Here is a 22,581-nt window from a genome sequence, read left to right on the forward strand (position 1 = left end):
GGACCATAATTTTATGCTAGTACGTTAGACTATTATATGATATTTTTACAGTTGTACAGAACAGTAACGGATAAACCTACCTCTATAAAAGACGGATTTTCCCCCAATTTCACCACAAATCCCTTATCCCTTCCCACTTTTTATCCAAAAATCACCTAAATAATAAAAAATAAAATTCACCCCCTTCTTCTCCGATATGTTCCCCGACGACGGCAACCAAAACACCCAAAACACCCACAACTTCACTTTTGAGGAAGATTTAATGAAGATAAAACAATATTTCCTTCTAATTACGGCGCTTGTAATTTTATTAGTAGCAATATTAATTTTTGTCATTATGTATAAGTAAAACTCACTTATTTTGTCGTTTTAGTATATTAAAAGCTTGTTTTTGTTTTATTATGTATGTTTGTTGTTATTAATCATCATTGTATAATATTACCGTTATCATTATAATTATTGTTACTTCTGTCATTGTTGTCGTTTTGCTGTTTTTTTTGCAACTAACATGATTAATTTTTGCCTAATCACATAATTACTCACAATAATAAACCAAGGGGGAGAAAAGACTACATTATTTATGGTTTATTATTATTAAATTTAATTATCACGTGTCTTATTAACTTAATTATAAATATGGAAGAACTAAACATGTGAGTTGTACATATAATTTGTTATTATAAACTAATTATCACGAAATTTGTTGTAGCTAAAATGGGAGACCTTATGAAAAGACAGTTCAACATCTTAGATTTATCTGGAAAGAAATTTCTGGAATGGAAAGTGGACGCAATGATGAATTTGAAAGCTCAAGGCTTGGAGCACACTGTTAAAGAAAATAAAAGTCCCTCTGGTCAAACAACTGATGCTACCTCTTCTGCAATGACGGTTGAAAAACCTATCACTGAGCAAGATAAGGCAAAAGCCTTAGTGTTGTTAAGGCATCATTTACATGAAGGCCTTAAAACTGAGTACATGATGGTTGAAGATCCCAAAGAATTATGGGATTGCCTTAATGAAAGATTTGGACACCGCAAAAGGGTGCTCCTGCCTAAGGCATTATTTGATTGGACAAATTTACGGTTCCAGGATTTCAAATCTGTAATTGATTATAATTCAACCATACATGAGATAGTGTCTATATTGAGATATTGTGATCATCCGGTTACAGATGAACAGATGATTGAAAAAACACTCACTACCTTTCATGCAAGTAACATACTGTTGCAAGAACAATATCGTGAAAGAGGTTTTAAGAAGTTTAATGAATTAATGAGTGTATTGCTTGTTGCGGAACAAAATAGAGATCTTTTGTTGAAAAATCATAATCTCAGACTAACTGGGTCTTTGGCCACTCATCATGAGGCAAATGCAACAAGTTCTTATCCACTTGAGGCAAATGCTGCACGAAGAGGTGGACGTGGAAATTACAATGGTCGTGGAAAAGGCCGTGGAAATTATCGCGGAAGAGGCCGAGGACGTGGTAGAAACAATTTTCAAAGAAACAGTAATTTCAAAAATTTTGAAAAACAGAAGGGACAATCATCTGGAAGCCACAAACAAACTCTTTCAAAAGGAAAAGACACATGTTACAGATGTGGCATGACAGGACATTGGGGACGTACTTGTCGTACGGCCAAACATTTGGTAGACCAGGCTTCTGTAAAAGGCAAAGAGAAAAATGCAGAAGCAAATTATGTTAATGAAAAAAATGCTCCATGTCCTACCCTTGATGTGTCCGATTTCTTCATGGACAATGCTGAAACTGGGAATGATTTCATTCTTGGAGAAAACAACAATGCTTAGGTTCCCCATCTATTAATGTAACATATGCTATGTTTTAATGTATTTTCTTAGTTCCCTGTATTTTAAATTTCTAGTCATGTACTTTAAATCTTTATCATCAATAAAAGTTTATATGATATTATTCTAAACTAATCTGAAATTTATTTTATAAAGATATGGATCTACCTGAAGTTAGTTCCGAATATCAATGCCTTTTGGACAGTGGAACAACACATACTATCTTAAAAGATAGAAAATATTTTTCACAACTAAAGTTGTTTCAAGCAAATGTAAACACCATTTCCGGGTCAGCTAAATTAATTGAAGGATCTGGAAATGCTTGTATAATGCTTCCAAATGGAACAAAATTAATAATCAATAATGCTTTATATTCGAGTAAATCTCGAAGAAATCTCATAAGCTTTAAAGATGTACGCCAAAATGGCTATCATCTAGAAACAATGACGACAGATCAAAAAGAGTATATATGCCTCACGGCAGAAAAACATGGCAAGAAACATACATATGAGAAATTGCCAGCATACTCTTCGGGGTTATACCGTATAAACATACGACCCGTGGAAATCAATATGATATCTAACCAGAAGTTAGATGACAAACATTTGATTATTTTATGGCATGATCGTTTGGGACATCCAGCAACTGGGATGATGCAAAGAATAATAGCACATTCAGTTGGACATTCAATAAGAAATGTCAAAATTCCCCGATCAGATGAATTAACATGCTCTGCATGTTCACTTGGCAAATTAATAATAAGGCCATCTATGAACAAAATTGCTACTGAATCTCCAAAATTCTTGGAAAGAATTCAGGGAGATATATGTGGGCCAATTAATCCAGCATGTGGACCATTTCGATATTTCATGGTTTTAATTGATGCTTCCACACGATGGTCACATGTCAGTCTGCTTTCAAGCAGAAATGTTGCTTTTGCAAAATTACTTGCCCAAATTATCAAATTAAGAGCACAATTCCCAGATCATACAATAAAGAAAATAAGGCTCGATAATGCTGGGGAATTTACATCCCAAACATTTAATGATTATTGTATGTCAATTGGAATTGATGTTGAACACCCAGTAGCTCATGTTCATACACAAAATGGTCTAGCTGAATCACTAATTAAGAGATTACAATTGATTGCAAGACCATTATTAATGAGGTCAAGATTGCCATCATCTGCTTGGGGACATGCTATAATACATGCAGCAACGCTAATTAGATTGAGACCTACAGCTTATCATAAATTCTCACCACTACAACTTGTTTGTGGTCGAGAACCAAGTATCTCACATCTAAAAATCTTTGGTTGTGCTGTATATGTTTCCATTGCTCTACCCCAACGAACAAAAATGGGTCCACAAAGAAGGTTGGGAATTTATGTCGGGTTTGAATCCCCCTCTATAATTAAATACCTTGAACCATTGACTGGTGACTTATTTACGGCTAGATTTGCGGACTGTCACTTTAATGAAACAGTATTCCCAGCCTTAGGGGGAGAGAAAGTGGACCCACATAAGAAAGAAATTGAACTCATTTGGAATGCAACACAACTGTTGATGTTAGACCCACGAACAAATATGTGTGAACAAGAAGTTAAGAAAATTGTTCATTTACAAAGTGTTGCAAATCAATTGCCCGATGCATTTGTAGACACAAAGAAGGTGACAAAATCACATATACCAGCAGAAAATGCCCCTGCACGTATTGAAATCCCAACTGGTAATAAGGCCATAGAAAATGAATCTCAGGCACGCAGAAAGCGTGGAAGACCACTTGGTTCAAAAGATTCTAAGCCAAGGAAACTAAAAAGATTGGATGGAATAGAAAATGAGACTAATAATGTTCCCCCGTCAGAAGGTCAAGAAAGACCAAATGTGGATGAAAGTAAAGAAAATGATGATAATCCAAAAGGGGACGAACAAGAAGACAACCCTACGGGGAATGAACAAGATGTTCAAAACATCGATAACAATGAAATTTCAATAAATTACGTCTCTACAAAGACTCAGTGGAATAGGAAAGATGTTATCGTTAATGAAACATTTGCAAATTCCATCGCAATCGACATCGTGTCCGATGAAAATGATGTTGAACCAAGAACTGTAGAAGAATGTCGACGTAGGAGTGATTGGCTAAAGTGGAAGGAGGCAATGCTGGCTGAGTTAAAGTCACTTGAAAAACGAGAAGTTTTTGGGAAAATAACCCTTACACCAGCAGGTGTAAAACCCGTTGGATAAAAATGGGTATTTGTAAGAAAACGTAACGAGAAAAATGAAATAGTTAGATACAAGGCAAGACTTGTAGCCCAAGGATTTTCTCAAATTCCAGGGATTGATTATGAAGAAACATATTCTCCAGTGGTTGATGCAACTACATTAAGATTTCTGGTAAGTTTGACAGTCACAAAAGGACTGCAAATGCGATTAATGGATGTAGTGACTGCGTATTTGTATGGGTCACTCGATACGGACATTTACATGAAAGTCCCCGAAGGACTAAAACTACCAGAAAACCACAAGCCTAGACAACTGCTTTCCATAAAACTAAAAAGGTCACTTTATGGATTGAAACAATCTGGAAGGATGTGGTACAACCGTCTGAGTGAATACCTTATGAGAGAAGGATTCAAAAACAACCAATTTAGTCCCTGTGTTTTCATAAAGCGATCACAATCAGGATTCGCTATCATTGCAGTTTATGTTGATGATTTAAATATCATCGGAACCCCAAATGAACTCGAGAAAACTGCAAAATACTTGATGAAAGAATTTGAGATGAAAGACCTTGGGAAAACTAAATTTTGCCTTGGACTACAAATTGAGCACTTGAGTCATGGCATTTTTGTCCATCAATCAAACTATACAGAAAGAGTTTTGAAACGTTTCTTCATGGACAAAGCAACCCCAACCAACTTCCCAATGGTTGTTCGTTCTTTGAATATGAAAAATGATCCATTCAGACCCCGAGAAGAAAATGAAGAGATTATGGGTCCAGAAGTACCATACTTAAGTGCAATTGGAGCCTTAATGTACTTAGCTAACAATACTAGACCCGACATAGCTTTCTATGTGAATTTGTTAGCCAGGCACAACAATGCACCAACATATAGGCATTGGAAGGGAGTTCGACACTTACTCCGGTACCTACGAGGGACACAAGACCTTGGTTTATATTACCAACCAAAACAAGATGCTGCTCTCATTGGGTATGCAGACGCTGGATACTTATCAGATCCTCAAAATGCCAAGTCACAAAATGGATATGTATTCACTTATGGCGGCACTGCAATATCATGGAAATCAACAAAGCAGACATTGACCGCGACATCATCAAATCATGCAGTGTTGATAGCCCTCTATGAAGCAGGACGGGAATGTGTGTGGCTGAGGTCGATGATCAGTAATATCCAAAAGGAGTGTGGAATGAACGCAATAACAGAAGACCCAACCATCATCTTTGAAGACAATACAACATGTATCGCTCAAGTAACTGAAGGATATATTAAGGGAGATAAAACGAAACATATTGCCCCAAAACTGTTCTTCACACATGATCTGCAAAAGGACGAGGAAATAAATATCCAGCAAATTCAGTCTTGTGAAAATCTTGCCGACCTTTTCACCAAATCACTTCCTTCGAAGAAATTTGAACAGTTAGTTCACAAAATCGGAATGTGACATCTTCGTGAACTATGCTGAGATCAGGGGGAGTATTATATGTACTGCACTCTTTTTCCCTTCGATCAGGTTTTTATCCCACCGGGTTTTTCCTGACAAGGTTTTTAACGAGGCAGTATACCAAAGCATATAATACTATATCGTTGTACTCTTTTTCCCTAGTTATGGTTTTTATCCCAAAAGGGTTTTACCTAGCAAGGTTTTTAATAAGGCAACAAATTTTATTTTTTTTATGTATAAGTATGGGCATTCAAGGGGGAGTGTTAGAAGACAATGTGAATGCCAATCATTGATTTGATGTTGCAATGCACATATAAGTCCAACCTTTGTGAACTTATATGGCAATATATGAGCATGATTGAATTGTACTCTTAGTATAGAAGTATTAGCTATATATATAGGGTGTCATATGAGGCAATAATAATAACAGACTACAATTTCACTCATCCTCTTTACTTCTTCTCCTTCACTTTCTCCTTTCACTGATTAAAGACTTTCTATCGGTAAACATTTAACAGTTGAGTAAATTTGAAAAAATGAGCAGTGTAATTGATTTTAGGAGTAGTTTCTCCTTGAAGACAAACAAGCACACGCTTGAAACTGACATAATACTGATTCCTCTAACTTCTATGCCTAAGATTTGTCCCATGCATTTACGGAGTAGTTTTTTCATTTAATCAATCTTTTCAATTGAATTAGAGTGCCCCTCCTTTTTGGGCGCTACCTTCTCCTACCTTTCTTCATTCAATTTTCCAGTCTGGAAATAATCGTTTTTCCTTTGTGTATGATTTCGTGCTCATTTTGGATGTAAAACAAAGGAATTTCGAAATATGTAGTAGTGTAGTACAACGTGATCGAACTAAACTTATTCTTAGGACTTTATTGACTTATTGATAGGTTACTAGGTTAGTTATGGTTCAAAACCAAAATTTTATAATCTTAAGAGTCATCCTATGAGTTCAATTCATTTTTTAGGAAAAAAAAATCTTAAAATTTGTCCCAAAAATGTGGATCCTGATTTTTGATATTTGAGAATTTTCAATTTTAGGTCAAGGTGCTTTTTATGGACCTTACGAAACCCCTGAAGACAAATTAGATAGTTGAAACCATATTTAATTACACTGATAGACATGTATTGAAGATCGTAAAAAGCCAAATAAGACAATTTATAAAAAACGGTGTGGATAATTAATCGGGACATTTCCCGTGTCAACAATATGAAGATCATAAGTGTGGGCCTAGCATTAAAATTTGGCCCGTAAAAGCATGCGGACCACTCATTAATGGTCCCATATCTAAAATTGTCCAGGCCATGGGAAGCATAATTGTCAGGCAAAGATTGGGCTAAGCCCATATTATTTGGACTTAGCTTGCCTTCTCAAGTGTAAACATGAAGCCCACCTAAGCTCGTTAAGCCGTTGTCATTATCCCTTCTTGTTCCCTTCTCATTCTCTTTCATGTCCCCTTATCCAACACCTTTGTAGTTTTGGCTTTGTCAAAATGTAAAAGAGGTTATTTTTAAATATATATTTTTTTTAAAAAATAAAAATATAAGTCAGACTCATTTTACAAAATCAATACCAACATTCATAGCAATTTGAATCAAATAATTGTCTAATTTAGCAAAGATGTGGATGAACACCCCAAAAAGAGTTTAAAATTGAGAGAGTATATCTAAGGATGTTTTTGTAATTAGGTTATAATACGTCATACTTGTATAGTTGTACATGACTATATGAGTGTCCAAACTCTCTAAAAAAAAAAGACGTTTCAAATGGTTTTATTCTATCCTAAAATTTGGGACTTGAGTCTTTCAATAAGTCTAAATATTTTCACCAGCATGTCGATGTAGTTAGAAATCCCTATACTACAACTATGTCATTAAATCATTTTTAAAATTAAATCCATTTCCCAAATTATTAATATATTGTGTCAGTTAAAAGAAAGTAGGTAGGCATTGCAATCTTTAATAACAACCAATTTTTCAAGTATGAGCTATGAGCTTTCAAATAATATAAATATGGTAAACTTTTGACCATAAAAAACAATAATAAATAGTTGAAGGCTTGAAGCCATTGTTCATATATACTCCTTATCTTGTTATGTCATTTATAGTTCATATCAATTACTTGAAGTTTTCCAATTAATAGTAAGGATCATCACATAATTCTAGATATTATTTCATAATTAATTAGCTAAATATTTCATATTATATGAGAATCTTAAAACGTAGGTTAATTTAATTATCATTCACACAAACGCTATGTCTCCCAAAAATAGGCTTATTTTTTCTACTGAAAGTTACACTCTCAAAATCCTAACTCACTGCATGATTGCTAAAATTACACTTTTTTTTAAAAATATAATACTGGGCCTCAACTATCAGCTTAAGCTTTTGGTTGAATTGGTTTGTTCCTCTAACAACACTCTGAAATCTCTTATGCCATTAATTTTTTTTTTTATTTTTTTTTTTATTTTTTTTTTGTGAATAAATGCCATTGCTTATAAATCAGATTAGTTATTTCCCCTTTAATACAAGTATATTTCTTTAAAATTTGCTTAGTATTAATCATTATGGACCACTTATTCAAGTATAGTTTCGCGATCACGTTACTAATTACAATTATTTCTGTAAGATCTCCATAATTAGTAACCCAATTGTTCAAATTAATATTCACCTATCTACTTAATTACAATAGATTTGGTTAATCTAATAAGCTCTAGTAACATTCATCCTTGCAGGTTGGTTTTGCACGACTGCCACCAGCCGAGGGTTGCAACCACCTTCTCAGTCTCTCTTGCTGGTTCAAAGGATGGAGCTAGGCTTGATGCATATGCTATAGTCATCACCAAACAACAGGGGTGGAGTCCTGAATATATTGCCTTCAAGGTTCTTGGTGTGAAGCCGGGGAGTACCGTGTGCCATTTTTCCAGACTGATAATGTGATCTTTTATCGCGGTTGATAGTTAAAATATATTACTCAACTCTTAATATCGATTCCTAACTACAAAATAAGATTTACCTTAAGAGAGGTAGAAATTAACAAGGAGCCATTCCTCCGATCCCTGGTTCCCGAATGTTCGTTCTACTATAGTTAACTTTATAAAAATGCAGCATACCACCATGAGAAGCCATGTTCAGTTGTCAACATACACTTGCAATAAGAGGCTAAGTATAATTTAAAATTCCTTCCCTTTCAACTTAGGTAAAAAAAAAAAACCTATACAAGCAAGATCTGATATAAGAGAATTAGTTTCTTTACAATAAACGAGGATTTTTATTCCCTAGTTAGAGGTCCAAATTCATCAAGAGTTTCATGAGTATAAAATTTTGTCTCGTGTAGCACATAGCTATGTACAAGAAAAAGAGAGAGAACTACAAAACCTCGTCCTCAAGCTGAGAGGACACAAGACCATTTTCAACTGGCAAAGAAGGGGGAGTTCCTGGAGGAATGCATGCTTCTCCGGTTTCTCCTGCACAGATGCACAGCGCCTCGGCATCTCTTACAATGGAATCAAGGTCAATTTGGCCACTTAGCCCGTTTATGAACTTCAATAGTGTGTCGAAATCCATTTGCTCCCCAATTATCTTGTTCCTATACCTCTTGAGGATTGCAACGCAAATATACAGGTGTAGGTGCTCAGATGGATAATGTGTCCACAAGACCTCCCACAATCGCATTGTTTCCTCATAACACATTTCCCTGAAAACACAAAAACCCTTCTAAGGAAACAATAAAGAATACCGTACTTTGCATGTATGTTATATAAAGCAGTCAAAATTTAGACTAAAGGAACTATTAGAGTAAGCCTGAAAGAAGATGAGGATAATAATTTGGTGAGTTAATTTGGTCTCTGATTCTCAGTCCTACCTCTCTACCATCACATACAATAGTTTGCACTTTGAAGATTCAAAACCTCTAAGGTCCATATTTTATTTTTCAAATGATAGTCAAGGGTATGGCTAAGAGCTAAATCTACACAGATCTTTAACGACACTAAGAAAATGCCACGAGGATTTTGTAGCCAGATAAAAGCATTTCAGAAATTATATGTCTTGCCTTTTGAATTGTATAAGAATCCAGCGGAAACAAAAGAAATAATTTAAGCAGTCCTGCTGCTTAAAGTAGTTGTGCAGCGGACTGTCAGATAGTTCCACCAGCTGCACAAAAAAAAAAAAAAAAAAAAAAAGAATACATCATTAGATTCTGCAAGGTGATCATCAATTCAGAATTGAAAAAGAAACAATGCGAAAACACAAATTAAAAACACAGCACAATGACAATATCAGAGGCTTAGAGCCCTGATACCAAAATGAAACAATACGGTTGAGACATTATAGAAATAAAAAAATTTCACAGGCAAAGACTACAAGAGGGGAACATTCAAATTCATGCCATAGAGCATGAAAGCGACACACACAGATTTATAAATAACAAGAAATGCTTCCTTTTGATAGAACTAGCATCAAATGGGTGACAAAGAACTGATTTTCAAACTGAAAAAGAAACATCTGACGATTACAAAATTAACCAGCAACAATATTACAATGACAAGTCCAGAAGCTAGGAAATCAAGACAAGTCATGCAAACTCTCAACCATAACTATCCTTAATTCAACAAAGCAAATTCAGAAGTTTTAAAAATTCCATTGTAGGAAATATTGACGAGTTGCTGTACACTTTTATCAGGTAGAGGATGCCCAAATACCCAATTCAATATCAATTTAGACAGTCAAGGTAAAAGGGCAGGAAATCTTCAAGTTCCATGAGATCCTAATGTTGGTTCCAGATATAGAGGACTATAATGCCAGCATTTATGCAACCAACTTGTGTACAATTCAGACCAAAGATAATTACAGTTCATAAAATTAAAAAAATAAATAAATGGAAATTCATTGCACTTCGGTCAACAGGCAATTACCAGCTTCTCTCTTTCATATTAGCAAGCTATGCCAGCTCCATTTGTTGATTGGCTGACAGTACAGAACCACCACGACGCCTACCTCCCCCCCCCCCCCCCCACCCCCAATACAGGTAGCAGATGTCTTCCGTGCAAAATGTATACACAAAAGAACAAAGGAGAAGATGGGACATGTAAAAGAAAGCAAAATACCTTAGACAATGCAAAAAGTTGTGCATGCATGCCACTTTGATCACGATTGAAATTTGGTCCCACGCGTTCCATTAGTGCAGCGAAACACCAAAATACTTCAAACTCATCCTCCATGACGAACAATAAAGGGGAAAGATAATCACTCATACCCTATCACAGAAGAGTTTGTAAGAGAAAAATCCAATCAAGAACCAAGACAGCGTGATAATGAATGTGACTATTAGTATTACCTGACAATAACCAAGGTCAAAATTGTAGAACGAAAATGTTAGCAGTATATCATGTAGAAGATTCACATTTGGATTATCATCTCCATCATAGAAAGAGAATGATCTGTCTGTCCGCACCTAGCAAAGCACCAAAGTAGTTTTAATCAAAAATAATGTCACTTGATTACTGCTTACAATTTCTTGAATGAAATAAATCCCCCCCCCCTCCTCCCCAACCCAAATTTTCTATTTCTCAAATTCTCAATCGATGGTTATAAACAGGTCATACCACGTCTTTCTCAATCAGGCCCTTTCTCTCCCTAAATTTTGTAAACCTTTTTGCCTGTTCTGGAGATATGCTCTGCAAAATAAAGAGAAAATCAGATATCAGTGCCAAGCTAGAATAAACAAATTTGTTCCACAGATGATATGTCTAAAAAAAACATGAACAGAAATAGTGATCCTTCAATGAAATCAGCAGTATATACATAGATCCCCACACCAATCATGTTATTAAACAAATCCAAGCAGCAATTATATATCTAATCAAGTTTTTTTCCAGCTTGCAAATTCACTAATGAATAAATCGCATATCATAAACCACTCCATCCTCTGGTATTCACAACCCCTATATCTAGTATCTATACCCACATTAAATGACTCGGTAACTATGAGTAGGAAAAAATTTCATGAAAATATCAAAAGTTACATTTTTACTACAAAGGAGAAGACAGGATTCAAATGAACATCCAAAATAGTGCCAAGATAGAGCAAAATTGGACAAGGAGCATTCTGTTTCTCTTCTATGTATAACTCTTTCAGAGAGAGACTTCATAGGTTCATGCATAGTTATTCAAGATTGTTCGTTATAATAAACAAAAAAAAGCTCTGTGCTAATTACTGCCAATAATTTTATAAAAACAAAACTCAAACTAAGAAAGGCAGTGGGAGGATTCAAGGAGAAAAGACAGCAGAACAATTTGACGCCTCCACACAACAGCGAGGTACTACATTAAATACGATTTATCAGATCATCCTACCAAGCAGACCATATCACCCATAAAATAAAGCCAGAGTCACTGAATTTAAGGTACCTTCAGCACCATTAAATATCTGCTAACTTGCTAAATTTATGTACAGAAGCACTAACCGACACGAAAGTTAAAAGCTTCTAACCCAAGCAAAAGGTCCTTAAAATCAAATCAATGCATCACACAAGTATGAATTAGTAAAATAAATTACACAAGAGTAAACTAAGGATACAATGACAACAATAACAATAACAACATCAAATCATTATTCCCAAAAGGGTGGGATCTGCTGCATTATCTCCAGTGGTCATCGACAAAGATACTTTTCCTCCATCCACTTCTATAAAGTTCTACATGAACCCGCAAAACCCAATTTCTACAAATCATTCTTGACTACCTCCATCCAAGTCATCTTTGGCCTCCCTCAGCTTCTAAATTCCCAACTGTTTTTAACTATGAATCTTCTAGAAATCATCTCACACGCCCAAGCCAACATAAACAGAAGATGGTGAAGGAAGCAGAAAACAGTACTGACAGATAATAAGACAAGAATTTACATATAACTGGCAATCAGTGTCAACAACTTTTCTTGCAGGCCCCAAACTATGTACATAAAAAACCAACCTGCCATTGGAGCTTTATAATTTCGTAATTCACAATATGTGTCATCCACTCAGCATTAACATGCACCCTGTAAATTAATAGAAAGAGAATCAATAAATGAAAACCAACCTGCCATTGGAGCTTTATAATTTCGTAGTCTTGTTTTCTCACGGATCGAAGATATTCACGTTCAGCATATGTTGAATTATAATCATAGCATCCCAATAAAAATGGCCACACCTGTATCCATATTAGAGTTTGACAGCCTAAAGAAAGTAATGGCAGAAATCCATCCAGACAGAGTTAAAATAACAAACCTCTTTTCGCAGTTCATGGACAACACCGCCATAAAAAATTCTCTTCCTCAATTCTATTGAATCAACAACTCTTCCCTCAGAATCCAAGAAAGTTATCCACTACATAACAAAACTAAAAATGTAAAGTAGAGTACAAAGTACAATTATAACTTTCAGTAAAAACGGAGTTTTGAGAAGTCGAAATGAACATTGCCCCTAGATAGTAAAATATATCAATTAAAGTGCCAGACATTTACAAACCATTGATGTAAGGATTGTCCTAGCTCAAAATCTGACTTTGAAAGCACAACTACAGGATACTGAATGACATGAATTTAAGCTAGTGTTCACCTTTTTTGCAATAAGATAGGATTTGGTTTAACCATCACAAATTGTCTAAAAATCAGAATAATAACAAAAGCTGCCCTCCCAACACCCCCCCTTCCTTTTCCCCACAAATAACGGAACCTAGTTCAATGTATTTTAACTATCTACACAGCTATATGGGCATCAAACAAGTGGAACTGGATGCCAACAAAATCTTGGGCTCCTAACCTGTCAAAGATAGACTTATATACAATCCTGAAAATCTAGAAAGAAAGTGATGAAAGTAGCAAATACATGATATAACATTTGTAAATTTGCTTAAATACATCACTTTAATGAAGATGAATCAGATGGTTCATAGAAATACTGCCAAAGTAATCTCAAGTAAATACCTCTTCCTTTGTCATGGGGGGCTGTCGTGGTTTTCCCCAGACAAGAGCTGTTTTTTCAAGCTGTCCCAAAAAAAAAAAAAAAAAAAAAACACAGTAAGCAAAGTATATATAAAATTAAACTAGTAAAGAAACATAAGAAAATTGAATAGATTAGGATAGAAAAATTATTGGGTCATTTCTTATAAAGAATTAAGCCACGGGCTTTTAAGCATCTTTAAAGTTCTTATATAACTATTTACTCTAAAAGTTCTTGAACAGAAGCTTGACACTAATAGGATCTCAAACAACACAACAGATACTCCCCAAGTTTTTATTCAAATGATACAGATATATTTGAATGTATAAATCAAGAATAAAAAGCATCCACAATCAAGTCAAATATTCGTCACCTATTCTTTAATGTGGTGCAAAAATATATAATCAATTCTCCATCCACTTATATGACACCAGCTTCACAACAAGTATCCAGCACAATAAATTAACCATCCGTGAACACTTCAAAAGTCCTCCTAATTTTATCACCTGTTACAATACTGCATGGGGTACCTAATACTTCCTCCGTTCCAATAATATTGGAACAAAGGACTTTTTGCACTATTCATCACTCTTGTTTGACCATATAATATGATTTATACGTTAAGCAAAATATAGTCACGTGGGATCTTGTTAGATTTGTCTCATAAAATACTTTCACAATATCAACTTTTTAGATATTTTTACTCTTATAATATTATAGATATTTTCATCCTTGTTGCAATATTATTAGAACGGAGGAAGTATGTATCTATTGAACACTCAAGTGTCATGCAAACACTGCCTGTGATTATTTTAATCATAATAGCGAGTCGTATTCACAAGCGACAAAGATAAATAATAATAAGAATAATAATAATACTTGCATTTCAAAGAAAGATTTAAAAGAGCTAGAGTTGACAGAGCAGCTTGCACAGAATAGGCTTTTATAGTGATCTAAATAAACAGATATTTGAGCTTAACAGAAATCCAAACTTTGAAGATCATCACTAGCTTTCTACAGGTAGAAAATTAAGTTAAGAGGCAAGCTACAAACAGCTTGCTCTGTATTATCTTTTAACTTAGCAAACTTTGACCAAATTATGGGAAGCTACTGAACACTATTCTGATTCCAAAGGGACATTGATGCATTAAAGGATGAGTGCTACTTATTGTATAATTAGCCAAAACAGAATTTAACAGTAAAGTGCCATGACCTACTAGTTGCTTGACTGATATTATAATTTGTAAAGAACAAGCTCTTACCAAATGATGAATAGTTGATAATATAATTTATCTAACTTTAAGCATCATTAATCTAACTTTTATGTAGAAGAAAAGGCATCTCATATGCAACAACCTTATAGAGATGATGGAGTATAGAAAACTTCATGAGAAAAGGCAGCAAAAATTACAAGGTTACAGAATAATCCAGTAGCATTTTACTCCTTGGTCCAGATATTATCATTGTAAACATAATGTAATTTGCACTAACAAAGTCACAACTAATTCTAAATGGAATCAAGGTAGTATATTATATACGAAGTACTATTTTGCATAAATGACAAACACTAAAATCAGGATCTAAAAAGCATGGAGTTTACAAACTGATGACGGGAGTAATAATTTTGATAGCCATGCCTCCAGAAAATGAGAAAAGTACTAACAGAGAAGGGGAAGAAAAATACCTCCATAGGATCTGCGGGTACAGGAGCTTCACAGGGAACTTCTTCCAGATCATTTGATGATTGGGAATGAAGATCAGGTAGGGACTGGCTATGGCTATGCTTTTTCAAATCGTTGGAAAAGAGCTGATCACCGCTACTTTCACCGAACAGCTGTGAGGTTGTTTCCCGAGCAAATTTGGTGACCAGAGAGAATTTTTCCAAGACCTGAATTGAGAGATCCTTAGTGGGATCATTGGACTTATTCCTTTGCCTTCTAAGCGATTGCAAACTACTATTGCTATCAAAGGCACTCACATCAGTCCTTCCTTGGTTTCCCTGAGTTGGGGCTACAGCAGCAGAAGCATTTGTAGATGGTGCAGCAACTGAAACAACTCCTGGAAGCTCCAATGAAGATAGAGTTTTCTACAAAAGATGATGAATACATTAACCAGATGATGGAAAATGTTTAAAAAGCAACTACTAATGAGTAAAAGTAAAACAACAGATCATGCAGCAAAGTGAGAACAATAACTACCATACGGTTCATTAAGTACATAGTTAGGCTCAATCAGATAATTTCTATACAATTTGCAAAGGATCAAGTAGCAAAATCTTGGAAAATCAAAGAGTAAAAGACATTTTATGACCATAGTCAAGAATAGTGACAACAGAAAATAACATCGAGCTAGTATAAGTACAGCTAGTACCCTAATTTTACAGAATGATCAGCAGAAGAAAATCAAGATCCACTTTTATTTACTCACAAACTCAAAGATGATGAAAATGTAATTAATGGTAGGGTACAAATCATTATTCTGTGCACCAGAGAGCATGGTGTACATCATGCTCCCAGCAGTATAGTCTTTAATTGTATGATCTTTTAATATGCAATGTATGACCATATATTCATACATGATGAAAATGAGATGTGTACTTTTAATTAGAAAGTTTTTGTTATTTTAATATAAGCAAATACTTCTTTTTGTGTGGGTGCATAGAAATAATTTGCAGAGTACAACGTTCTATGAAGGCTATGACTCTTCTTACAATCAATTTTCATGTTAATAGATCAAGTATAAATAAGTGTATAAAGAATACTCTTAAGATGGATATTATCATATGCATTATTCAGCTACAATAGTCCAAGCATCTTGCCAACATTAACCCTATACCTGCAGTCACAAACAGCATTTTGACAAAATAATTATATTACTATAAACCCTTTCTATTGTTTCCAAATTATGTCTAAAGAGAATAGGTTTAAAAAGTGCCATGGAGGTTTGGGAACAACAGAAGCTACACAGCAGTGAACTAAATTTATTTAAGGCAGGGTAATATGTAGATACCTGTAGGGGATCTTGAAAATCATTCACAATGAACACATTTGCATCATCAGCTGATCTGGAAACAAATACTTAAAAATGTTAAATAGAGTCCACTGCCAATAATGCACAGAGCCACAGACCCATATTAATCGTCAATATTCTGGTCCTTCTCAAAAGAGGAGCCACTCTAAACAACCAGAGCCCTCGCAGAGGTCATACCTCCCAACTTTTCCACCACTTGTTGGAGAGGAAAGGGAACTTTATCACCATTGAAGAAGCACATTAGAATAAGACACAAACTCTATTTGCAAAGTGCCAAAAGCAACACTATGCTAAACTGCTTTATTCAACTTTCCTCAAGTATACTAAGTCCCCCATCACTAAATATGTATGAAAACTCCACACGTCAACATGTTCATACAAGGTCCTTAACATAAAGCCAACATCTTGCATCATGCTATTGTATATGCCTTCTATTGAGGCTCTTGTGAAGGGGGATAGGGGGCAATACTGTTGCAAAGGCATTATGTAGCATAACTATGATTAAAGGATGCAGATGTCAAAGAGACTCTTTTCTCTACCACGATGAAAAGGAGAAGGTATCATGTCTATAATGATCCGTGATTAATTTATTTTTAAGAAAAAAACATCGTTGCCTTGAACAACAAAATACTTCACATCGACTAGATTCAAAATATGTAAATCTTAGCATGTTAGTAACCAGATTCCTTTTCCGTTCACTTTTAGGTAAGCCTTGTTTACTCTGAATTATTTCTGTAGATCCAAGGCTCCAGAGAAGATTGACTGACCAACTACTATTAAATAAGAATGAAGAAAGGACAGGTTAAGAGACAAGTGATCAAGCCATTGTCAGTCTAATTAAAAGAAAAACTCAAAGATATCCATTGTAGTTCATTTTTGAAAGATGTCAAAGCATATTCTTTCCAACTTCATCTAAAACACTAATTGTGGCAGGGAAGAAAGCAAGCTCTAATAGAAGCTGAGAAGTGATAGAGCTTAAGATGGAAAAAGTTCAGTCTCATACTCTGATAATTACAAATTTACAACATCAACGTCACTAAAGAGGCAGCAGGAGCTTTTTGTTCCCTTATAGTTGCCGGATTTAATAAATATGCAGCATTTTTCCAACTCTACTTTTCACTAAGAATGTTAACAATATGATTTCCAATATCTTGGCCACTGTTATCGAACTATTTTGCATTTAGATTTCAGACAGCACTGGACAAGTGACAAATAGCAATTGTGACTCAAACAAGTGGGACCTGTTAGACTTGAAAAAGGAAGGAACACCAACCTTACAAGAGAAACGTGTTGCTTGATGGTGGTCAAAAACTCCTTAACTCCTCCGTTATAGAAATAAAGAGGAGGGAAAGCTAGTCCTGTAAAAAAAACACATTTTGTTTCAGCATTGCAGAACAGCAGAGGCAACCAAATATCTAATATACTCTCGTTGACATGAAAGAAGAAAAGTGAATAAATTATTGTAGTAGAAAAATTAATGAAGAAATCTCGATAAAACTAGTTGACATGTCATTTAACGATTTTTCCATACACAGATCACTATCTCTAGTAAACGATTTAATTTCCATAAATCCAATTCTTACCAGAAGACAGCACAACGATAATGTATTGCCAGCCAAGTGGTGGGGTGTGCCTCCTGATGGACCTCACATCAGTAAACGGAAGTGGCCTTATTGTATAGAGATTCCTATCTGCATTAGAATTTAAAGTTAATTAAGTCCATCGAACAACAAATACTGGAGAACTAACATCTTCAGCAATACATCATGCATCATAGAAGTTGGTGATCAATTCTTTATCTATAATTACTACTTTCTCCGTTTTATAAAACTTGCAACACACATTTTTTTTTTCACGGTATTCATGAAAAATGGGGCTGAGACATTGTTTGGGGTATAATTAAGCTGGCCGTGAGCTTAAATAAGGGTAATAATACAACTTTCACCAAAAAAAAAAAAACACTTTTCAATTATATTTTCAAATATAGTTTGTTGCAAGCATTGTGACATTTCCCTTTTAGGAAAGTGTTGCAACCTGCAAGCATTAAAAAACAGAGAAGTACATTTTTTAACGAAAGTTGATCAATTCTTTACACCATCAAACATAAACATAAGGCAGGCTTCTCTCCACAATTTAGGTTTTTGTATTTTTATCTAAAGATTGTCCAAAATTCTTATACTTTAAGTTTTGCACAAAATGAGCTTAAGTTGATTAATTCCTAACTTTTTTGGGGGCTGCAAGAGCATAAGCTTATACAGCTCCATACACTGAACTCAAGCTCTTATTAATGCTAGTATGCTACCATATGTCAGCACTTGGTATGCAATGCAGTAATTAAATCCGTTCACATTCTAATTTTATCACAGAAGTGTCACTCCACATATTAAATAATACTTCGTTCCACATCATGAACAAGGGAAATAACATACTCCTCAGCTAACAAGCATCTAACAACTTCATAAAACAGTCATGAACCACGATCCAACTAGCTACCATATAAAGAGTTAGTCACAAAAGGCATGCCAGTACAAATGCAGATTGCATCAATATCATACACAAGCTAAAAACAATTCGCGCTCACCTCTCTCGGATAGCCTTGCATTAGTGTTTTGTCCTTTGTACGGAATCCAGGTCTACAACAAATTCACACAATCAAATATCATACAATACTACATTCATACCAAACATTCAATAAATACAACAACAACATTACCATAAACAATGAATCTCCTTGTTTAACCAGCTTCAATCTACCACTAATTCTCTCAGACATATACTGAGTAGGATGAATCGAAACATTATCCTTCATATAAACAATTTCGGCACCTTCCGGTTCGCTTCTCCTTCCACTATCACTCCTCATTATGCTTTGCGAACCCTAATTACAACAATTCAAGCACAAAACACACGAAAAACATGATAATCAAAATCAATTGAACTACAATCATCACTAATAAAAAGTTATACCAATTTATCAACACAAATTACAATATATAATCGTAATCAATCAATTCAGATAATCAATTGCAGTTTAACCTAGAAATTTACAGCATCAATAATGCGAAAAAATATGATCAAATCATTAAAAAATAAATCAAAAAACGAAAGAATTCAGAAATCAAATTGTTACTTGTTGCTGAGATGCGGCGTAATCAGCATCATCGGATAAATCATGCAAATCGGTTTCAATCATTGTCGACAGATTTCTGAAAAAATCGAAAGAGAAAAAGAGATTTTTTTTTTTTTTTTTTTTTGTTGTTGCGAATTTATTTTCTGTTATTATCTTTGATTTGATCTTTTGCGAATTTTCTCTCTCCTCTATTTGTTGTTTGTAGTGTAATTTTTATATATTTTTTAATTATTTCTTCGTTGGGAAGAAATAGGAAACCTTAATGAACAAGGGATCATATGCCGCGTTTGGATTACTAGTTTATAGATTTCATGTGTTCTACTCGTTGGATTAATTTTGATAATTCCCTTAATTCAAACTCTACCCGATTGGCAATTTTAAATTGTGCCTTTAATCAATTTTTGTTCATCTATTAAGTACCCATACATATGTACTTATGTGATATGTCTAACGTATTAGTGCGTAGAATAGTTTTATTTTTTATTTTTGGTGTTTAAAGAATCATAAGGTCGATTGATGAGAATCGATTTCAGGATCTCCTGAAATCAGGAGGGGAGCTCTAACCACTTAAGCTATCACACACTCGCATAGAATAACTTTATTATAACACATTGAACGCTGGAGATGTTTTGTTGTTACTTGTGTGATTGTGTTTGTGGCTACATTTTAATTTGTTTTGTAATGTTAACCGTTATATAAATTCAAGAGCGCACACATAAGATTCATTTAAAAGTTTTATGTTTTAATGTACGTACTTTTATCATTACTTCCATAATCCAATTGGTAATGGTAACCGTCACAATATCTGCCTCGATAACAAATGAAGTTGTCAACATCCAAGTTATAAATAAAAGTTACTTGATTCGTCTTAAAATTATATACACTTTCCAAATTCATTGTCATTATCACATGTTTATTATAGTCTTTAACCCACTACCTTTTGTTTTTTCATGCCTAGCTACTAATCCATTAAAAGAATCATATACTCTGTAAATAAGTAAAAATATATAACCCACTAAATTCCTTCAGACTTATCTATAATATTATTAAAACTCAATGAAATAACATGGTATTGCCATGTGTCATCCTTCATTTAATAAATTTGGCGCCACATGAGCAATGACACGTCAAGACTTATTCTTCTACACTAAATATCAAAATTCAATGCATAATTATGATTGAAATATAATTTGAACCACTAAACATAAGAACGACATTTACCATCAAACTATCGATACCTTTTAATACTTATTGTTCTTAATAGAATGATTTAAATTATGCGATGTAACTTTCTAATTTGGCTGTAATGCTCCTTCTTTCGCAACTCTGTATTAACTACTCAGTACTATATATTGTTTTATTATTTATTATTCAATTAATAAGCTTACCTAAATTCCTTTTTTTAATTTCAACTTCAATTCAATATTGAAATTTTGTAACCGTTGATGGGATCGAATATTTCCACCATATATTTTTTAGTTACTCCTTATAATGTCTAATCAAAGTGACTAATTAAACAATTAATATTGAATTTTTAAAAAATAACTACAATATAATAAAATATAAGCAATGAAGCGGGGCATCGTCCGGATCAAAAACTAGTTTTATTGTTAAAACACCATAAATAGCTTAACCACAACTTATCATCTAAAACTATATGTCGTAAATTCATATTAATCATTTGAACTAATGTGGAATTGGGGGAGAAATATATATACTCAAACAATTGTCATCTCAATTTAAAGTTATAGATTAAAGGATTTATTTATACCCCTTCCATCCCTAATTAGGTGGCACATTAAGTTTTCTTCTCATAATTCAACAATATGATATAATATTTAAAATATCTTTTTATGAAAAAAATATCTTTATACTAGTTACATTACATTATTGTCCTTCCTTTTATTAACACTTTTTTTTAACACAACTAAAAGGACTTATATGAGGACATAGAAAATGGAGGGATGGTTAGTCTCTCCATCTCCCCTCAAGTGATTGGGGGTTCGATTCTCATCCCCCATTCTTGTAATAGGATGGGAAACCCCCCATATTTTACCGTATAAAAAAAAAAGAGAAAAGGAAGACTTATATTAATATTCAAATCAAAATGCAACTTACATCATATGAGTACACATAAAATTTGATTCAAGTAAAGTCCATCAAACTAGAGTACAAACAACCAACAAAAGGAAATAAACCTAACACATTAAGAGCACAATACGAACTAGGATACAACCATCTATTAAAGAGGAAACAAAACCAACAGTCCCAACAATCATCCAAAAGATTAATTGTTAAATTGTTATAGTTTTATCAATCGACACAAAAAGTGATTTCAAATCGAGAAGTACTTCATTATTTATTTCATTCTTTTTTTTTAGCAACAAATTATAAAGAATCGAGAGAATTACTTGCCATGATAAGTGTATAACTATATATAAGCAAATTAATATTGTGGTGGGACAAGGATACTTCCTCGTATTTATATAATTGGCAAACTAAGGGCTTGTTTTGTTCAGCTTAATTTTTGTTCAGTTCAGTTTATAATTTCTTTCAACAATTCATTTCAGCTCTATTCAATTTAGTTCAGTTCAATCCCAATCTGTTCAGTTCAGTTCAGTTTAGTTCAGTTAAGTTGTTTTCAGTAAATCGGAACAGACCCTAAAAGTGAGAAGATAATAATAAATGAGAAGTAATACATAATCTCAAGATAATGTTTATCAAATTTGAGTAAAAATTAATACAAGCACATACATACAACTACTCTTTCCATTTCAAGGCCTCGTGCACCATCACTCAAAAACAATGGGCAAAGAAGAAGCACTTGCATCCCATTTTGATCGACTTTATTTAATTTTGATTAGCCAATTTGCGGGACATCTATTTTAAATTTTGTCACCTTGTGTGTTTTTGTAGGCTTTGCAACCGTTGCTTCGCAAAGAT

General features: G+C 34.1%; 2 protein-coding genes across 3 annotated transcripts; one reads left to right on the forward strand and one right to left on the reverse strand.

The window, feature by feature from the left end:
- The first annotated feature begins 714 nt into the window (after positions 1-714).
- LOC110708146 lies at positions 715-1,806 on the forward strand. Its single transcript, XM_021886251.1, has one exon. The coding sequence runs from the start codon at positions 715-717 to the stop codon at positions 1,804-1,806; it is 1,092 nt and encodes a 363-aa protein (XP_021741943.1).
- A 6,853-nt stretch (positions 1,807-8,659) lies between these two features.
- Positions 8,660-19,960, reverse strand: LOC110707980 (TBC1 domain family member 15-like). 2 transcript variants are annotated; one of them, XM_021886075.1, is made up of 16 exons: positions 19,639-19,960; positions 19,222-19,386; positions 19,090-19,141; positions 18,092-18,199; positions 17,782-17,866; positions 16,488-16,542; positions 15,457-15,564; positions 15,163-15,366; positions 13,463-13,522; positions 12,765-12,863; positions 12,577-12,687; positions 11,103-11,174; positions 10,835-10,951; positions 10,605-10,754; positions 9,551-9,651; positions 8,866-9,193 (listed from the first exon to the last, which is right to left on the reverse strand). In XM_021886075.1, the coding sequence occupies exons 1-16, from the start codon at positions 19,699-19,701 to the stop codon at positions 8,866-8,868; spliced, it is 1,878 nt and encodes a 625-aa protein (XP_021741767.1). In that variant the 5' UTR covers positions 19,702-19,960. The 2 variants fall into 2 exon arrangements, with proteins under 2 accessions (XP_021741766.1, XP_021741767.1); XM_021886074.1 differs by having other exon boundaries at positions 8,660-9,193; positions 15,163-15,564.
- Between the last annotated feature and the right edge of the window lie 2,621 nt (positions 19,961-22,581).

This window comes from Chenopodium quinoa, unplaced genomic scaffold (genome assembly GCF_001683475.1).
Source record: "Chenopodium quinoa cultivar QQ74 unplaced genomic scaffold, ASM168347v1, whole genome shotgun sequence".
Lineage (NCBI taxonomy): Eukaryota > Viridiplantae > Streptophyta > Magnoliopsida > Caryophyllales > Amaranthaceae > Chenopodium > Chenopodium quinoa.